This window comes from Benincasa hispida, chromosome 9 (genome assembly GCF_027475165.1).
Source record: "Benincasa hispida cultivar pf3 chromosome 9, pf3_genome.v1.1, whole genome shotgun sequence".
NCBI lineage: Eukaryota > Viridiplantae > Streptophyta > Magnoliopsida > Cucurbitales > Cucurbitaceae > Benincasa > Benincasa hispida.
Genome location: NC_143486.1, coordinates 86,232,383 through 86,246,787, shown reverse-complemented (window position 1 = coordinate 86,246,787; position 14,405 = coordinate 86,232,383). Strand labels below are relative to the sequence as shown.

Here is a 14,405-nt window from a genome sequence, read left to right as displayed (position 1 = left end):
ACCTTGTGTGACATCTAGTTTCGCAATGACACTTCAAAGGTTTCGGACAAAAACCGCCGAAGGGTGGTCAATTTATCCATCCTCTGAATCGAGACATTCTCAACCATCCGTTAATACCAGAACAACTCTTGCTTCTATAACGACTGACCATCATTGATTTGGTCAATAAATCATTAACTTACTTAATAATTTTTCGTAAGTGTGACCCGTCAATTTAGGCCCTAGAGTTCCACCCCAAGAAGCCAATCTGAAGGGAAAAATCTGATTAGGGCAAAAACTAAAGTGACCCTATCCATTTATGGAGTTCACCTTAATATTGACCAACTGCACAAAATCCAGTTGAAGGGGACGCTCCCAGGGTGCCATGAGGGAGTGCAAGAATGATCTCATGGTGTGAACCAATGAAGGAGACCGTAGAATGTGTTGACACACACCCTTCACCCACTTACTATAAATACTCTCTCTGTCCACCTTGATATTGGCTCATGCAAACACCATCCAAAGAGTGATGCTCCCAGGGCACCACAAGGCTAAGCATGAATCTCATGACGTGAACATTCAGGGAGAAACGTGAGTGGAATCATTGACATATCATATATATCTCTTCCTCCCATTGAGTATTTTATAACCTAAGGTTTAGTTTACTTAGAAAAAACGGGGCTAAGAATTTTAACTAAGTGACTCTTTAGGTTTGCTCAAGAGTAACATTTACCTTGGAAAGTTGAAAAACTTTTGATCATCATCCATTAAACTCTTTAACAGAGTCTTTGATCAACTGTCGCATGCCTGCAGAAAATCTATCTAATTCATCTTTCCAGGTAGGTTCTCAGGTAGGGGTATTTTGTTTCTGTCAGCTAAAGTACCCCAGCCTAGACAGAACCCGCCTTAGACAAAAGGTCCCTTATAGATAGATTTAATACAATTTTAATCTTTTATGCCAATCAATTTAATCATATTAAATCCCATTAGAAATTTGAACTTTGAACTTGGGTCTATCTCAATCCAATTTTAAAACACTTTTAAAACATGAATTCTCCTAAGTATGCATGCAACTCTTTCTTATCGATTTTAGTTATAATTTCCATTATAACGCTTATAACAGAAACAACAAAAACCATCCACAACGTGAGGCAAACACATACAAGACATTCATAACTTTTACAAATTGGCCTAAGTGTTATGCTCCATGCATTGTTCATTCATTGCTACTTTTATATAATACTTATACAACCAAGTAATGAACCAGGCAAACATGCTTCCATTCACCTTATACTATAACACTTATAATATAAAGATGATGCATGAATATGCTTACTCCATGCATAAATATAACTCTTATATTTCATGATGCATTCACATGCTCTCTTGTAATTTCATCATGCCATATTATAACACTTATAATACATGATGTAGGAATAATTGCATAACCTAAGGCAGGTTTCAACTCTATATGTCATACACTATGGCATATAAACAATATACATCACATGTACATTAAGAAAAAGTTGATGAATCGGGATAATTAGCCTCAAAATCCTCAAAAACTAAAGCTAACTATTACAAATAGCAAAGAGTCTCCAGTTCAAACAGGTGAACCAGGTCTTGAACCGTCCGGGTGAAGGAACGCGTCTCCGCTGATTGTGTACTAAACTTCTTGCAATCGCCTACACGAAAGAGTAAACGTTTTACTCAATCGTTTACCAATGCTTCCAGAGCTAAACGATCGTGTACCTTTACTATGCGGTGAAGCATGAGGCACACGATCGTGCAACGTGCAACGTACAACGCAAGCATTAAACGATCATCTAACGACAACGATGCGATGAAGCACAATCGTCTAAACGATCGTTGAGCGAGCGCGAGGTATCGTATACTGCGTGATCATGTTGTTAGTAACACTGTGATGAAACATGCTAACTACACGATCATTTAGTGTGCACACTTTTTATTAAACGATGGGCATCAAATGCTCCCACTCGATCGTTTACCTCTAACGTCCACGTGATCGGGAAACCAACACTACGCGATATAGCAAACACTTTCCCCCCATCGTTTAGTAAATATTACATGATCGCGTAGAAAAAATCTACACGATCGTTTAGCCAAATACCAACGATCGTTTACCTTAGGCTAGACGATATGACCAACCTTTGGTCCTCGATGAAATCCGCATCTCCATGCTTCGAAACTTCATCACGAATGACTCAACAAACTCAAACACTTTGATTTACAAACTCGATTGCTTGTTAATTATGCCCAAAAACGCAGGGGCCCTTACAAATTAACAAATTATAATCGAAATAAAGCTTTAAGCATAAGCAATTAACCCGTAAACATTCATCAACACCATCCACAAATGCATTTAACATTTAAACGCAATGCAGAAAACCTACTATACTGTAAAAAAAATTTAAAACATAAGTGAAAATTGGAATATCAGAACAATCTGACCCTGATACCAATTGAAGGAAATCAAACATGAGGATTTCCATGGGCAACGAAATGATCGTTCCAAATTCCATTTGAAATTGAACAATAACAATTACAGTCAAGAAACGAAAAACTAATAGGTCATGTAACAAATAGAAATTACAACATGCTTTAAGATAAACAAGGGATAAAGTATCATACCTTTGAAGACTTATTATTCAAACTCCCTCGTTCAGTCTCCAAACGTCCAAGACAGTAATACATGAACACTCGAACACAACGACCGTAACATAGCACGATCCACAGCAAACACCACACGAACACGAACCCAACGAACTGCCTCTAGAACCTCGATATTAATCGAGTTGAGTGAGGACACCACCACAATAGTTACCTTGGTATTCTCGGTGTGAGAATCCAGGAGTTGTGGCCTCTGTATGGACTTGGTTAGAGGAAGAGATTGAAGGAACAATAATCGTGTAGACGATTGAGCAAGTGGGAGATGACACGGTCTATCATATAGACATTGTGTTCAACCGTGTAGAAGAAGGTAGCCTATCATATAGACAATGCCCTACGATCGTTTAACTACGATCAGCTAAGAGAACTATCGTATAGTGACACTCCACGATCGTTTAGTCTTTCTATGAGCTATCGCTTAGTGAAACCATTTCACTTGATAGCCTTGTCATGAGTTTCTTTTTTAAAGTAGCAACTTTTATAATTTTAGGAAAACAATTTTCCTTTTATCTCACGGTTACCATAAAATCACCGATAACCTCTCACTCAATTGGTTATTAGAAAAAATAGAGATGATTATCAAATAATTAATATTATTGTAAATAAATATGATAATCAACTTACCATATTATATTTATAACCTATACTTTTAATATTTCATCTCATGAAACATATAAACCATTGTTCTTTTTCTATCTTATGACACTCAATGTAAATCATATTTACATTAATCTTCCACTTGATGTATCTCATACATCACACCAATTATATCGAATATCCTCTTGTCAATTTGAATATTTCAAATCAATCCCAATAACTGATTTTCACATTGAATCCATTGAGCTACCAAGGGGACCTTATGGACCTGTAGCTTGAAGTTTCAACGGTATGTGAATAACTGACTAAACTCTTTATTTACGGGATCCACCATCCGTTAACTGCCGGGCACTCCACTAAAGACTGACAGTTGCACTCTTCTCACTAAAGATATATTTTGTATCCATATCAACCAATCTACAGTGTGATAACCCTTCACATATCGCTCGTAAGTACAGCTGGGCCAATTTACCATTTTGTTCCTGTAATTACATCTAACTCCTTAAGTACCACTGATCCTTCTAATGAACATAAGTCATAGTCCTGCTATGACTGAGTGCTCTCTTCCAAAGAGAAGTTGTGACCATTATGTTCAAGACCCGGGATCAGCCCTTAAGAAGTAATCTATCTACTTACCTCTGCTTCGGGGAAGGAGTAAATTCCATATTGTGTAACTGAGTTCCCAGCTCCCAAATCAGACAAATCCCCAAAAAGGTAGGCTTGTTGAGTTGACAATCTGGCCATCTCACCCATACTAATCAAAGAACCGTCCTCAAAGGTAGGAGTTCCCAAAACACTTAAGATTAAGGTCATGTCACCTATGGTCGTTTAGGTGAAATGTAAGTCTCAAGTATCATTGACGTTATATAAAGAGAGACGAATCATCTCATGGTCCGATCTTATACAAACTCTTTGTATAGGATACCACCGCTTGCATGTTTCCACATGAATAGTCAAGATCAACCATTTGTAGTAGTTCATAACACTTGTAAACCTCTGCAAAGCGGGCCCTATCCGTAGTGTCGCAAGGATCAGGTAGTGTCACCAGGTATCCCTCATTAATCCTTATACTACAAACCTTTTTAGGTTATCACTTAAGGCATGATCCATTTGTATATCTCACATACATGCTTAAGTTTACATATAATAACCATGAAGCTTTGTTTATTGGATATGAGTAAATACAAATAAAATAACTCTTATTTTATTCATAACAATGTGTAGAGTATTTACAAACTACGAGACTCCGGGAGAATTAGGTCACCAATCCCAACATAGGTAACATGATCTGAATCCCGAGTGAGTTGTGAACTTCTGCCTATGAAGGCGGTTCTTTGATTTGTGTGGGTGAGAGTGACCAGATCACCGACTCAACAAGTCCACCATTTTGGGGATTCGTCTGATTGAGGAGTTGGGAATACAATTACACAATAAGGAATTCACATCTTCTCCAATGTCGGGGCAAGTAAATAAATTGCTCCTTTAAGGGCTAATTTTGGGGCTTGAACAATGTGGCGCCACACCCCCTCCTTGCCCGATAAGGATTTAATCACAATTGAACTATAATTTATTGTTTATTAGATGGATTAGTGATACTTAAGGGGTTAGATATAACTATAGGGGCAAAATGGTAATTTTGGCCCAACTGTACTTACGGGCAATTTGTGAATGGTCATCATACCGTTGTCTGATTATATCTAATGGATACAGAAATATATCCGTAGTACAAATAGTGCAACTGTCGGTCTTTAGTGGAGTGTCCAACAGTTAACGAATGGTGAATAATTTAATTAAAGAAGTTTAATTAATTATTAACGTACTGTTGGAGCTTCAAACTACAGGTCCATGAGGTCCCCTCTGTAGCTCAACATGAATTAATGAGAATCAATTTTTGGATTAATTTGAATTATTTAAATTAATTGAGAAAATTGATTATATGTGATATAATTAATTTAATCTAATTATATTTGATATTATTACTATAACGATTTTGATACATCATAATATAAAGTTTATTTGAGAAGAAATAAATATTCGAATATGATTCAAACATTAATTATATGAATTTGATTCATATAACTAAATTCAATATAAACGAGATTTATATTAAATGTCATTGGTGCGATAATATGAACTATAAGTTATATTATATTTGATACAATATAGAATTTATAAGTTATGTGTTATATTTGATATAATGTATAGTTTAATATATATATTACATGTCACCAACTATCTATTCGATCTTACCCTTAAATGGGAGGCTTATTAAGTGGTGATATTGAGCCACTCTCACCCATCCATATTAAGTATAATATCGAACAAACAAGAGTTCATAGTTAGCTCAGAATTTAGATCAAGTTAACTTAGGTAATAAAATTGAAATAGTCAGTTTTAACCGTAAACGGTCGTTATAAAGAAAGTGATTATTTCGTGGTCCGGTCTTATGCAAACATCTTTTGCATCGGATGCCCCCACTCACATGTCTCCACATGAATGACTTTGAGATCACATTGTTTATATCGTTTTACAAAACATGCCACATCCATAGTGTCGCCATGATAAAATACCCAATCTTATCCATATATTTATAGACCGTTTTAGCTATATACTTAAATTTGATCATTTTTATGTCTCTACATAAATTTTAAAAATATTCATGTTATAGCCATAAGTTCGTTTAGTTTATTGGATTTGGGAATCTATAAATGCAATTTATATGTTTAATAAAAACTTTAATGAAATAATCACAATAGCATCTTTATTGAAAATAGAAATATGATTAAAGTTTACAAACTGTGAGTTTCAAGACATATAACCCAACAATTTTCATATCTCTTATTGGATTAAGAGGTTAATCTAGGAAGGGGTGTGACATGCCCCTACCCCGAATTTGTTTAGTTGTTATATATATAGTTGAGCTATTGCTTAGTTAATTTTTTCCTTCTAATTTTAATTTTCTAATGTAATAAATTTAATTTTTATTAAATTCATAATAAAAGCACTAAATTATTGTTTAATCATTAATTTAAATAAATATATTTATTAAAATACCATATTCTTTCCTAAAATTTATAATTTCAATGTAAATATTAAATTTAGTTAATTTAAAATAATAAAAAATAAAATAAAAAGGACGCTTTTTTCTCACAGGGACCTGAATTTCAGAATGAGAATTTCTTGACCCATACTCTCACCCCCAATATAAGAAATGAGGTGGGGACGAAGATTAAAAATTTCCAAGGACACGAAATGGGGAGTGCATCCTTGCCCCGGTGGTTCTATTGCCATCCCTAACTTTTACCTCGAAGTTTTTTATTTTATTATTTATCTTTTATTAACGGTTTAAAAAAGAAGTTAAATTTTGAAAACTAAAAAAATAAAATTTAAAAATTTATTTTTATTTTTGAAAGCGGGAGAATTTAACTTTTGAATAGATGGAGAAGAAATAAACTTAATTAAGGAAAAAAAAACCCGTAATGGTTGCAACCTTATTTTTATAAATTACAAGCGGGGTGGGTCCATCTTCACGGCAGAACAGTGTTGCTAAGGCGTGGAAGAGAAGACAACAGCAACATTGGCTCAAAATCCAAATTTCCCTCCTCTTCCTTTGCGCCATTATTTCAAAACTCTCCATTCCAAAACCCTCTCTTCTTCCACCTTCCTTCCCCCTCAATTCAATTCCCTCTTCACTGATTGTTCCTCAGCCCTCATGCCCCTCCTCAACGCCGCCGCCCACCGCCGCCACCAGTCATCTGCATCCCAATCACCTCAATTCCACATACCTACTAATGCGGCCGATGACGACGACGATTTTCTTCCTTCTACCCAGACAGTCCTCTCCTCGCGATCTTCAATCTCGCAAAAACCCCTCGCAACCTCCGACTTATCCCTCCACATTCGCGCTCCCAAGAGGCCGAAGCCTTCTGCTCCGACCGCCACTGGCAAGGAAAACGTTCCCTCTATAACACATCGCGATGTTGGGTTTCAGCCGAATTTTGGTAGACATAATGGCGCTGTTGTTTTGGATGATGGTGAGGTGTTCAGAGCATCGGATACTGTTTTGGGTTGCAGTTTGGATTTGATACAACCGAGCATTGTTGGCTGCAGTTACGAAACTCATGATGTAAACTCGGGAGAGGAGATAGTTGATGGGGATGATGGTTTTTCTGGTGCGATGGATGAATGTAAGGGGTCGAAGGGAAAGGGGGGCTACCTGGTCAATTCAATTGAATCTAGGTTAGTGAATTCGAGAGTAGATTGCGATGTTGGGGTCAGTGGAAGTGGAGTTGACAAAGTGAGCAATGATGGTTTTGAGTCGGATACAGAGCTAGACTTGTTGCTCAATCTGCATTCGGAACTGGATGAGGAAGGCGGTATTAGTGGAGTGGGATTTGGTACCGAGGCAACAGATTTTCTGATGGATGAAGAAGGTCTGATTCAATGTCCTCTTTGTGGGGTTGATATTTCTGATCTTAGTGACGAGCAACGTCTTGTTCACACCAATGAATGTATTGACAAAGAGGACGCCCAAGCTCAAAATGTGAGTCCAGATAACTTTATCCACTTTACAAGTCTGAACTGTTTTTTGTTGTTATTTATAATTTTGAAATAAATGCAACTGGGTGCCTATACGTAATAGTTTACCGAATGTTATGCTTCTACCCGTGATAAATTTCTTCTTGCTTCATTATTTCCCCATTTTTTTTTTCTGTCTGCTTGCTACTAGTGTGAACTTCTGGTATGGGATTGTTGAAAATTTTAGCTTAAACGTTGAGATTCTATGAGCTACCATATACATATTCAAGTCATGAAAATTTTGAATCTTAAATTTCACACGCAGGCTGCTCTCACCCCTGATAAAAAGCAAACTTTAGGCCCTCAACAGTCAGGTGATAATTCCAGATTTTCAAATGTTCTAAGATGGTTGCATGATCTTGGTTTATCGAGATATCAAGACATTTTTGTTAGGGAGGAGATCGATTGGGATGCGTTACAGTGGTTGACAGATGAGGTGTGCTTCTTCAAGGCTTATTGTATGAATGTTTTTGTCTCTGAGATATTCTGCATGCCTAAATTTATTGTTAGCTAATTGCTACTTTATGATAGTTATCCATTCATCATAAGAAATTAATTCATGATAAAGTTCATCTACATATCAAAGAAAGCTTATGAATTTATCAAACAGAGTTGTACAACTAGATATCATTATATTAACGAAAGAACTATTATTTATCCAAGTAAAAGATTATCTGATGTTATTTCTATGGAGAGGGATAACCACATGATTATTTAATAAGTTGGTTTCTCATTCGGGCCTTTTTTTTATTTGAACAATTTGGAGGGAGTGCAACAACCGCCTCTTCTTCTATCATAGCTTTTTTTTATCATATATTTTTTTTCCTCCTCTGTCTTACTGTAATGCACTGCTATATAGATCTTATTCTCTCCTCTTTTGAGTTCTGACTAATTGAAAAATCTGCGGTGTAACTTTTTTTATTTGGGCTGCGCCCTTCATTTGTAAATTTCATACAAAAATGTAATTGCTTCTTATAAAAAAAATCCTCTCTTTTCTTTCTTTTTTCTTTTTAACTGAAATTTCATCTATTAGAATTTTAGATTATCTTTCCGGGTGAATTTTCCCCAATTCACTCAATCAATCTCTCTCGGTTTTGGATTCTGATTTTTGCAAATCTCTACTTTGAAGGATCTCAATAATATGGGTATCACTGCACTTGGCCCCCGAAGGAAGATCACACATGCTCTCTCCGAACTCAGAAAAGAATCTGCTGCCGTTGAAACTTGCACGAATTCACATGCTCCTTCTGGTACTGGGCAACAGAGTAACAATGGTTCAGATGGGCGTGAAGGATCAATCAAGGGAACTAATAGAACACCTGCGAATAAGCTGATCACTGATTATTTCCCTGGCTTTGCCACTAATAAGAAAAATGCATGCAACATCTCTAGTGGTCAGAAAGATGTGGGGAAAAAAATACCCGACTCTCTTAACAAAGGTAAAACTGCAAAAAGAAATGTAAGAAATGGGAAGCTTGGAAATGTTCCCGTCTGGAGTTGTATACCAGGGACACCATTTAGGGTGGTGAGTAATTCTAATTTGATGAACAGTTGTTTGTTGTCCGTTAGTGCTTTATTTGTTTATATATTATTTTTTAAACTAGGAATTCGTTATATTGGATTGCATGGCCGTTTAGTTGGGAAAGAAAATGAAGTCTTCTTTTATGGAGATCGTCTTCTTCCTGTTCAATACATGTCGATATTACTACTCGTTAAAAGATGGTTATGTATGGACATATTCCATTGCTAAGTGCTACGTATTGTTATATCTGCAGGATGCTTTTCGACATCTTAGAGGAGATTGTTTCCATTGGTTTCTTACTCACTTTCATATGGATCGTAAGTTAAAAATTAGTTCTCTCTCCTTTTCACTGTGTCATTTTTAGTCATAAGGTGAGTCAGACGAAAGTGAAATTTGCCGAAGAAATCCAACTCAATCGGTATTTCTCTTCAGTCTTCATAGTTTCAATATGAGTATGTGTGAAACATAATTGACCTTTTCCATGATACTCTTCAAAAACCTTTGATTATATGTAGCACATAATCGTTTTAAGTGTTTACTGAAGCCTAAGAAGCGTCATTCCTTGAAAATTTTAAATTATTCTTTCTCCAATAATTTTTCAATAATTAGGCTAAACTTACATTTACCATATGCAGAGCTTAGATATGTTTCCATTTATTTCTCTGCTGCTTTCCTTTCTATTATGAATTATAGGGTTATAATGTGAAGCATGAAAACTTTATTTTGAGCAGTGTACTTATGCCCTGTTTCACATTATATATTCTAAAATGCCTGGTGTATTTGTGAGCTACACACGTAGGATGCTTTTACATTCTGACATTCATCTATTTTATCTCCTATTAGATGATTTATAATTTTGAATAACTTTTGCACGTGTTCAAATTGTGTAGTCATGTTATCGTTGGGTGTTCCCACAACAAAAGACGTAGAGAAGAACAAGGGTTTGTTGTCTTGAGTACAGGATCTCTTGTAAAAAAAGAATATCTTTTATAAGATGTTAATTTGTTTGTTCGATTATTTTTGGCTTTTCTTCATATACTACGAGACATGTTACGACCAATAATTTGCCTATACATTTACTATATTTTTAACATCAATAAACTTGATTCTTTGAATATTATTATTTGCATGAAGGATATTAGCTTCTTAAACTTGGTTGTCATGTGGCTGTGTTGCACAATCCATGCTGAGTATTAAGCATGTGTCTCATTGCTATCCATTAATGAGGTTGCCCTGCTAGATCTTTATATTTCTGATCACATGAGGTCGATTGGTTCCTTAATGTTTGCAACAACTTTGAGATGGATATTTTCATTTAAAGCTGCAAATCTTAACGTGTAAAGAGGCACGAGATGTCCAAATTTTTATTAACTGAATGGCCTTTTTCTCTGACATCAATATGACTTTTATGCAGATTATCAAGGTCTGACAAAGTCATTTTGTCATGGAATGATTTATTGTTCGCCTATAACAGCAAAATTAGTAAACATGAAGATTGGAATTCCATGGGAAAGGTTACAAGTTTTACCTCTCGACCAAAAAATTAACATTGCGGGAATAGATGTAACCTGTTTTGATGCTAATCATTGCCCTGGTTCAATAATCATACTCTTTGAACCACCCAATGGTAAGGTGTGGTCCAAATTGGCTTTCTTTATTTTAATCATTATCATTCTAATCACTCATCATCCCTTTTCATATTCTATTTGGTGTACAACTTTTCTTCCCATCATGCAGGCTGTTCTACATACGGGGGACTTTCGATTTTGTGAGCAAATGGGATGCTTGTCGGTTTTTCAAACATGTCGTATCCATACCTTGATCCTTGATACCACTTATTGTGATCCCCAGGTAACTCTGTTATGGGGAATGAGGATTATGTTTATCACTTTGCTTATTTAGATTTACTTATCTTGTCTTCTCAAAAGAAATATTAGCTTCGGTAAGGCTCAAGATCATAATGTACGAGGCAAAACTATGCTTCAAATTCAGAGTCATTAATTGTAGATGTAGTGTGAGTTTACAGATCAATATGCACATGGTCATAGCTTTGAGTAAATGGAGAATGTCCAATAGTAAATGCCGAATAGTTGTTGACGTAATTGCTCAATTAAATTTCCATTCTTAAGTTTGAGATGTATGCATCCACATACGTAATGTTCCTCGTACTTGTGTCCACGTTCTCAAAGGTCATCATGGGCGTCCAAGTATAGTGCTGTTTTTTCATTTCTTATGATATGTGATTACCATTTAATTCTCTTTCATCGATTACTTGCTGCAGTATGATTTCCCAAAGCAGGAGACCGTTATACAATTTGTAATTGATGCCATTCAAGCCGAAGCTTTCAACCCTAAAACTCTTTTCCTGATTGGATGTTATACCATCGGTAAAATTTGGACATAAATTTCAGTCTTAGCTTTTACTTCGCGCTGTGCATTGCATGGTCTGTATTTTTTCTTCTTTTTTGGTCATGGGATATACTCTTACCATGATGCTTTGTCTTGTTTCTAACTTTGCTTAAAAAGATTGCACGAACTGCTAAATATCTTCAGTTATTCCTAACAGGAAAGGAACGACTTTTTTTGGAAGTTGCTCGTGTCTTGCGCAAGAAGGTGTATGTAACTGCAGCAAAGTTAAGGATTTTGAAATGCTTGGGGTTCTCAGCAGAGGACATGCAGTGGTTTACAGTGAATGAACGGGAAAGCCACATACATGTTGTACCTCTGTGGACACTTGCAAGCTTCAAACGACTGAAGCATGTGTCAAATCAATATGCAGTGAGTAGTGCAATTTAATCCTCATTTTACTAGGCTTTATAACGTCCTCATTTGTCCTCATTTGCATGTTTCACATGATTGCGATTCACTTACCTATTTGCATTGCACGTAATTACTAATGAGGTTTTGACCAGCTTTAGTATACAGGATTTGCAGTCCCAATGTATTATGATTTCTAGATGTGTGCGTTTTCTTGAATCAGTTCACTCGGCACACACATTATATATTGTTGTAGAAACTATAAGCGGTGTTTGACCTACGGAGGCGAAGTTGAGAAGAGTCGAGTTGTTAATTCTACTCCTTATTTGACATAAAGAGTTCGTGGGCCCTACAAATAAAATACATCAATCTTATGCCTTATTAACTCCTTACAATATGAGCTCCATGACTAAACAACTCTCCTCTTGCTTCAAACACCTAAGAGTTAAAAAAGGGGTTCAACTCATGCATTTGTTGTTCACCATAGGCTTGATGTTAGTAGAAAAGATCTCCGTACATGCATTGTTGAAAATGTACGAACTTATCCAAATAATCGTGTGAAAGAAATGACAACTAATGTAAATTTTATCCAACTATTTTTATCGTTTCCACTCTGGTTGTCTCAAGCATGTCACAATATTTCGCTTGATCCCAAGTTCAGAACAGTTCAAGGATGCACTAAATTTCACTTTAGTTTCTTCTGAAGTTGGAAAACATTGCATTGGTTGATTTTATTGTATCCAGAATCGATTCAATCTTATAGTTGCTTTCTCTCCTACCGGCTGGGCACTTTCAAAAGGAAAGAAAAAATCTCCTGGGAGAAGGTGGCAGCAAGGTACAATTATAAGGTAAATTTTTATAGAACTTGTTTTTAGATTTGATGAAAGATGTTTTCAGCATGCTTCATACAATAAATTTCTTGGATCTATTCATTATTTGGCCTTGTTCATTTGGATAGTCCGACTATTTTAGGAAAAACAGAAATTTGGAAACAAGGTATTGGATGAAATTAACAAACTTGTGGATTCTAATTTAATAACAATTTGTTTGATAATATATTTTCTATAGGCATGATCTTGCATAGTTGGAGGCCCTTGTAAAAAAGAGTTTCTTTTTTTGTGGGCTTGTTTTTTTGTATGTTCGTGTATTCTTTCATTTTTTTCTCAATTAAAGTTGTTTTCATAAAAAAAAAAAAAAACCTAGTTATAGTTACTCACTGAATATTAAGTTGATTATGTTAAAATTTTGTAATATCATATAATTTATAATACATATTTTAGTTTAACAAAAACAAATTGTGTTTATAACATAAAATACTATATCTATTAATGTTTTTACTTTTTTTTTCAATATAATTTTGCATTTTAAAATTTAAAATTTAACATTTATATACAGATATGAGGTGCCATATAGTGAGCATAGCAGCTTCACAGAACTGAAGGATTTTGTAAAGCTTGTATCTCCTGTGAACATAATACCAAGTGTGAATAATCATGGACCTGACTCGGCCCGTGCCATGATCTCGCTTTTGTCATCTTAATTTGTTGACCACACTCCTAATAATGGTTGGGCCTCTCACATTTTCAACTGCACTACATATATTGAAATCAAATCTGCAGATTCACGTAAGTTAAATTTTACCACTATTGATCATCTCTTTCAGTTTTAGATAGCCATTTTTATATAATCATCTGATTTTAGTAAACTGTTTGTGGTTTATTAGGTTTGTATTGCCAACCAAGCCAAAACCATACGCATATTGTTGGCTCCTAATGGTCATAATTGTGGCTGAAAGGCACCCGAAGGTCAATCGTATCTTGATTTGAGGTATGCTTAGATTGACTCTTATATTTATAATTATATATATACTAGCTTAGGATCCTAGGAACTTGGTTGGCCTTATTAGATGATTTACTCTCAATATTCTGTGTCAATTTAGATATTCAATTGAATAGCTTATGTAACTTTTGATTTAGTAATATGCAAATTATAAATGCTATATGCACAATGTTGTATTCATATTCATTAGTCTGCCTAGCTATATTTGCACACTTGCATATTCCGTTTTCATTTGATCTAATCTTTGTCATCTCTTGGTTTATTATATTATTTATAGTTAGTACTTCATCCAGACAGTACTGATTGCTTAGACATTCTTTCATATTACGTCTTCGTTTATTTGCTTGTTTTTGTTTTGTTTTGTTTTTTTTTTTGTTTTTTTTTAAACATTAGAATTTAAATTTTAATATTACTTTTCTATTGAGAGTTGATATGTGTAGAC

The 14,405-nt window shown here is 35.2% G+C and overlaps 1 protein-coding gene across 2 annotated transcripts; it reads left to right on the top strand.

Annotated features, from left to right (window-relative positions):
* The first annotated feature begins 6,796 nt into the window (after window positions 1-6,796).
* LOC120085288 (sterile alpha motif (SAM) domain-containing protein) lies at window positions 6,797-14,181 on the top strand. Of its 2 annotated transcripts, XM_039041201.2 has the most exons (11): window positions 6,797-7,810; window positions 8,111-8,281; window positions 8,975-9,370; window positions 9,621-9,684; window positions 10,782-10,999; window positions 11,105-11,218; window positions 11,649-11,754; window positions 11,934-12,145; window positions 12,869-12,972; window positions 13,520-13,749; window positions 13,848-14,181. In XM_039041201.2, exons 1-10 carry the CDS (start codon window positions 6,980-6,982, stop codon window positions 13,662-13,664), a joined length of 2,361 nt encoding a protein of 786 aa, XP_038897129.1. In that variant the 5' UTR covers window positions 6,797-6,979; the 3' UTR covers window positions 13,665-13,749; window positions 13,848-14,181. The 2 variants fall into 2 exon arrangements, with proteins under 2 accessions (XP_038897129.1, XP_038897130.1); XM_039041202.2 differs by lacking the exon at window positions 13,848-14,181 and having other exon boundaries at window positions 12,924-12,972; window positions 13,520-13,657.
* Window positions 14,182-14,405: the final 224 nt, after the last annotated feature.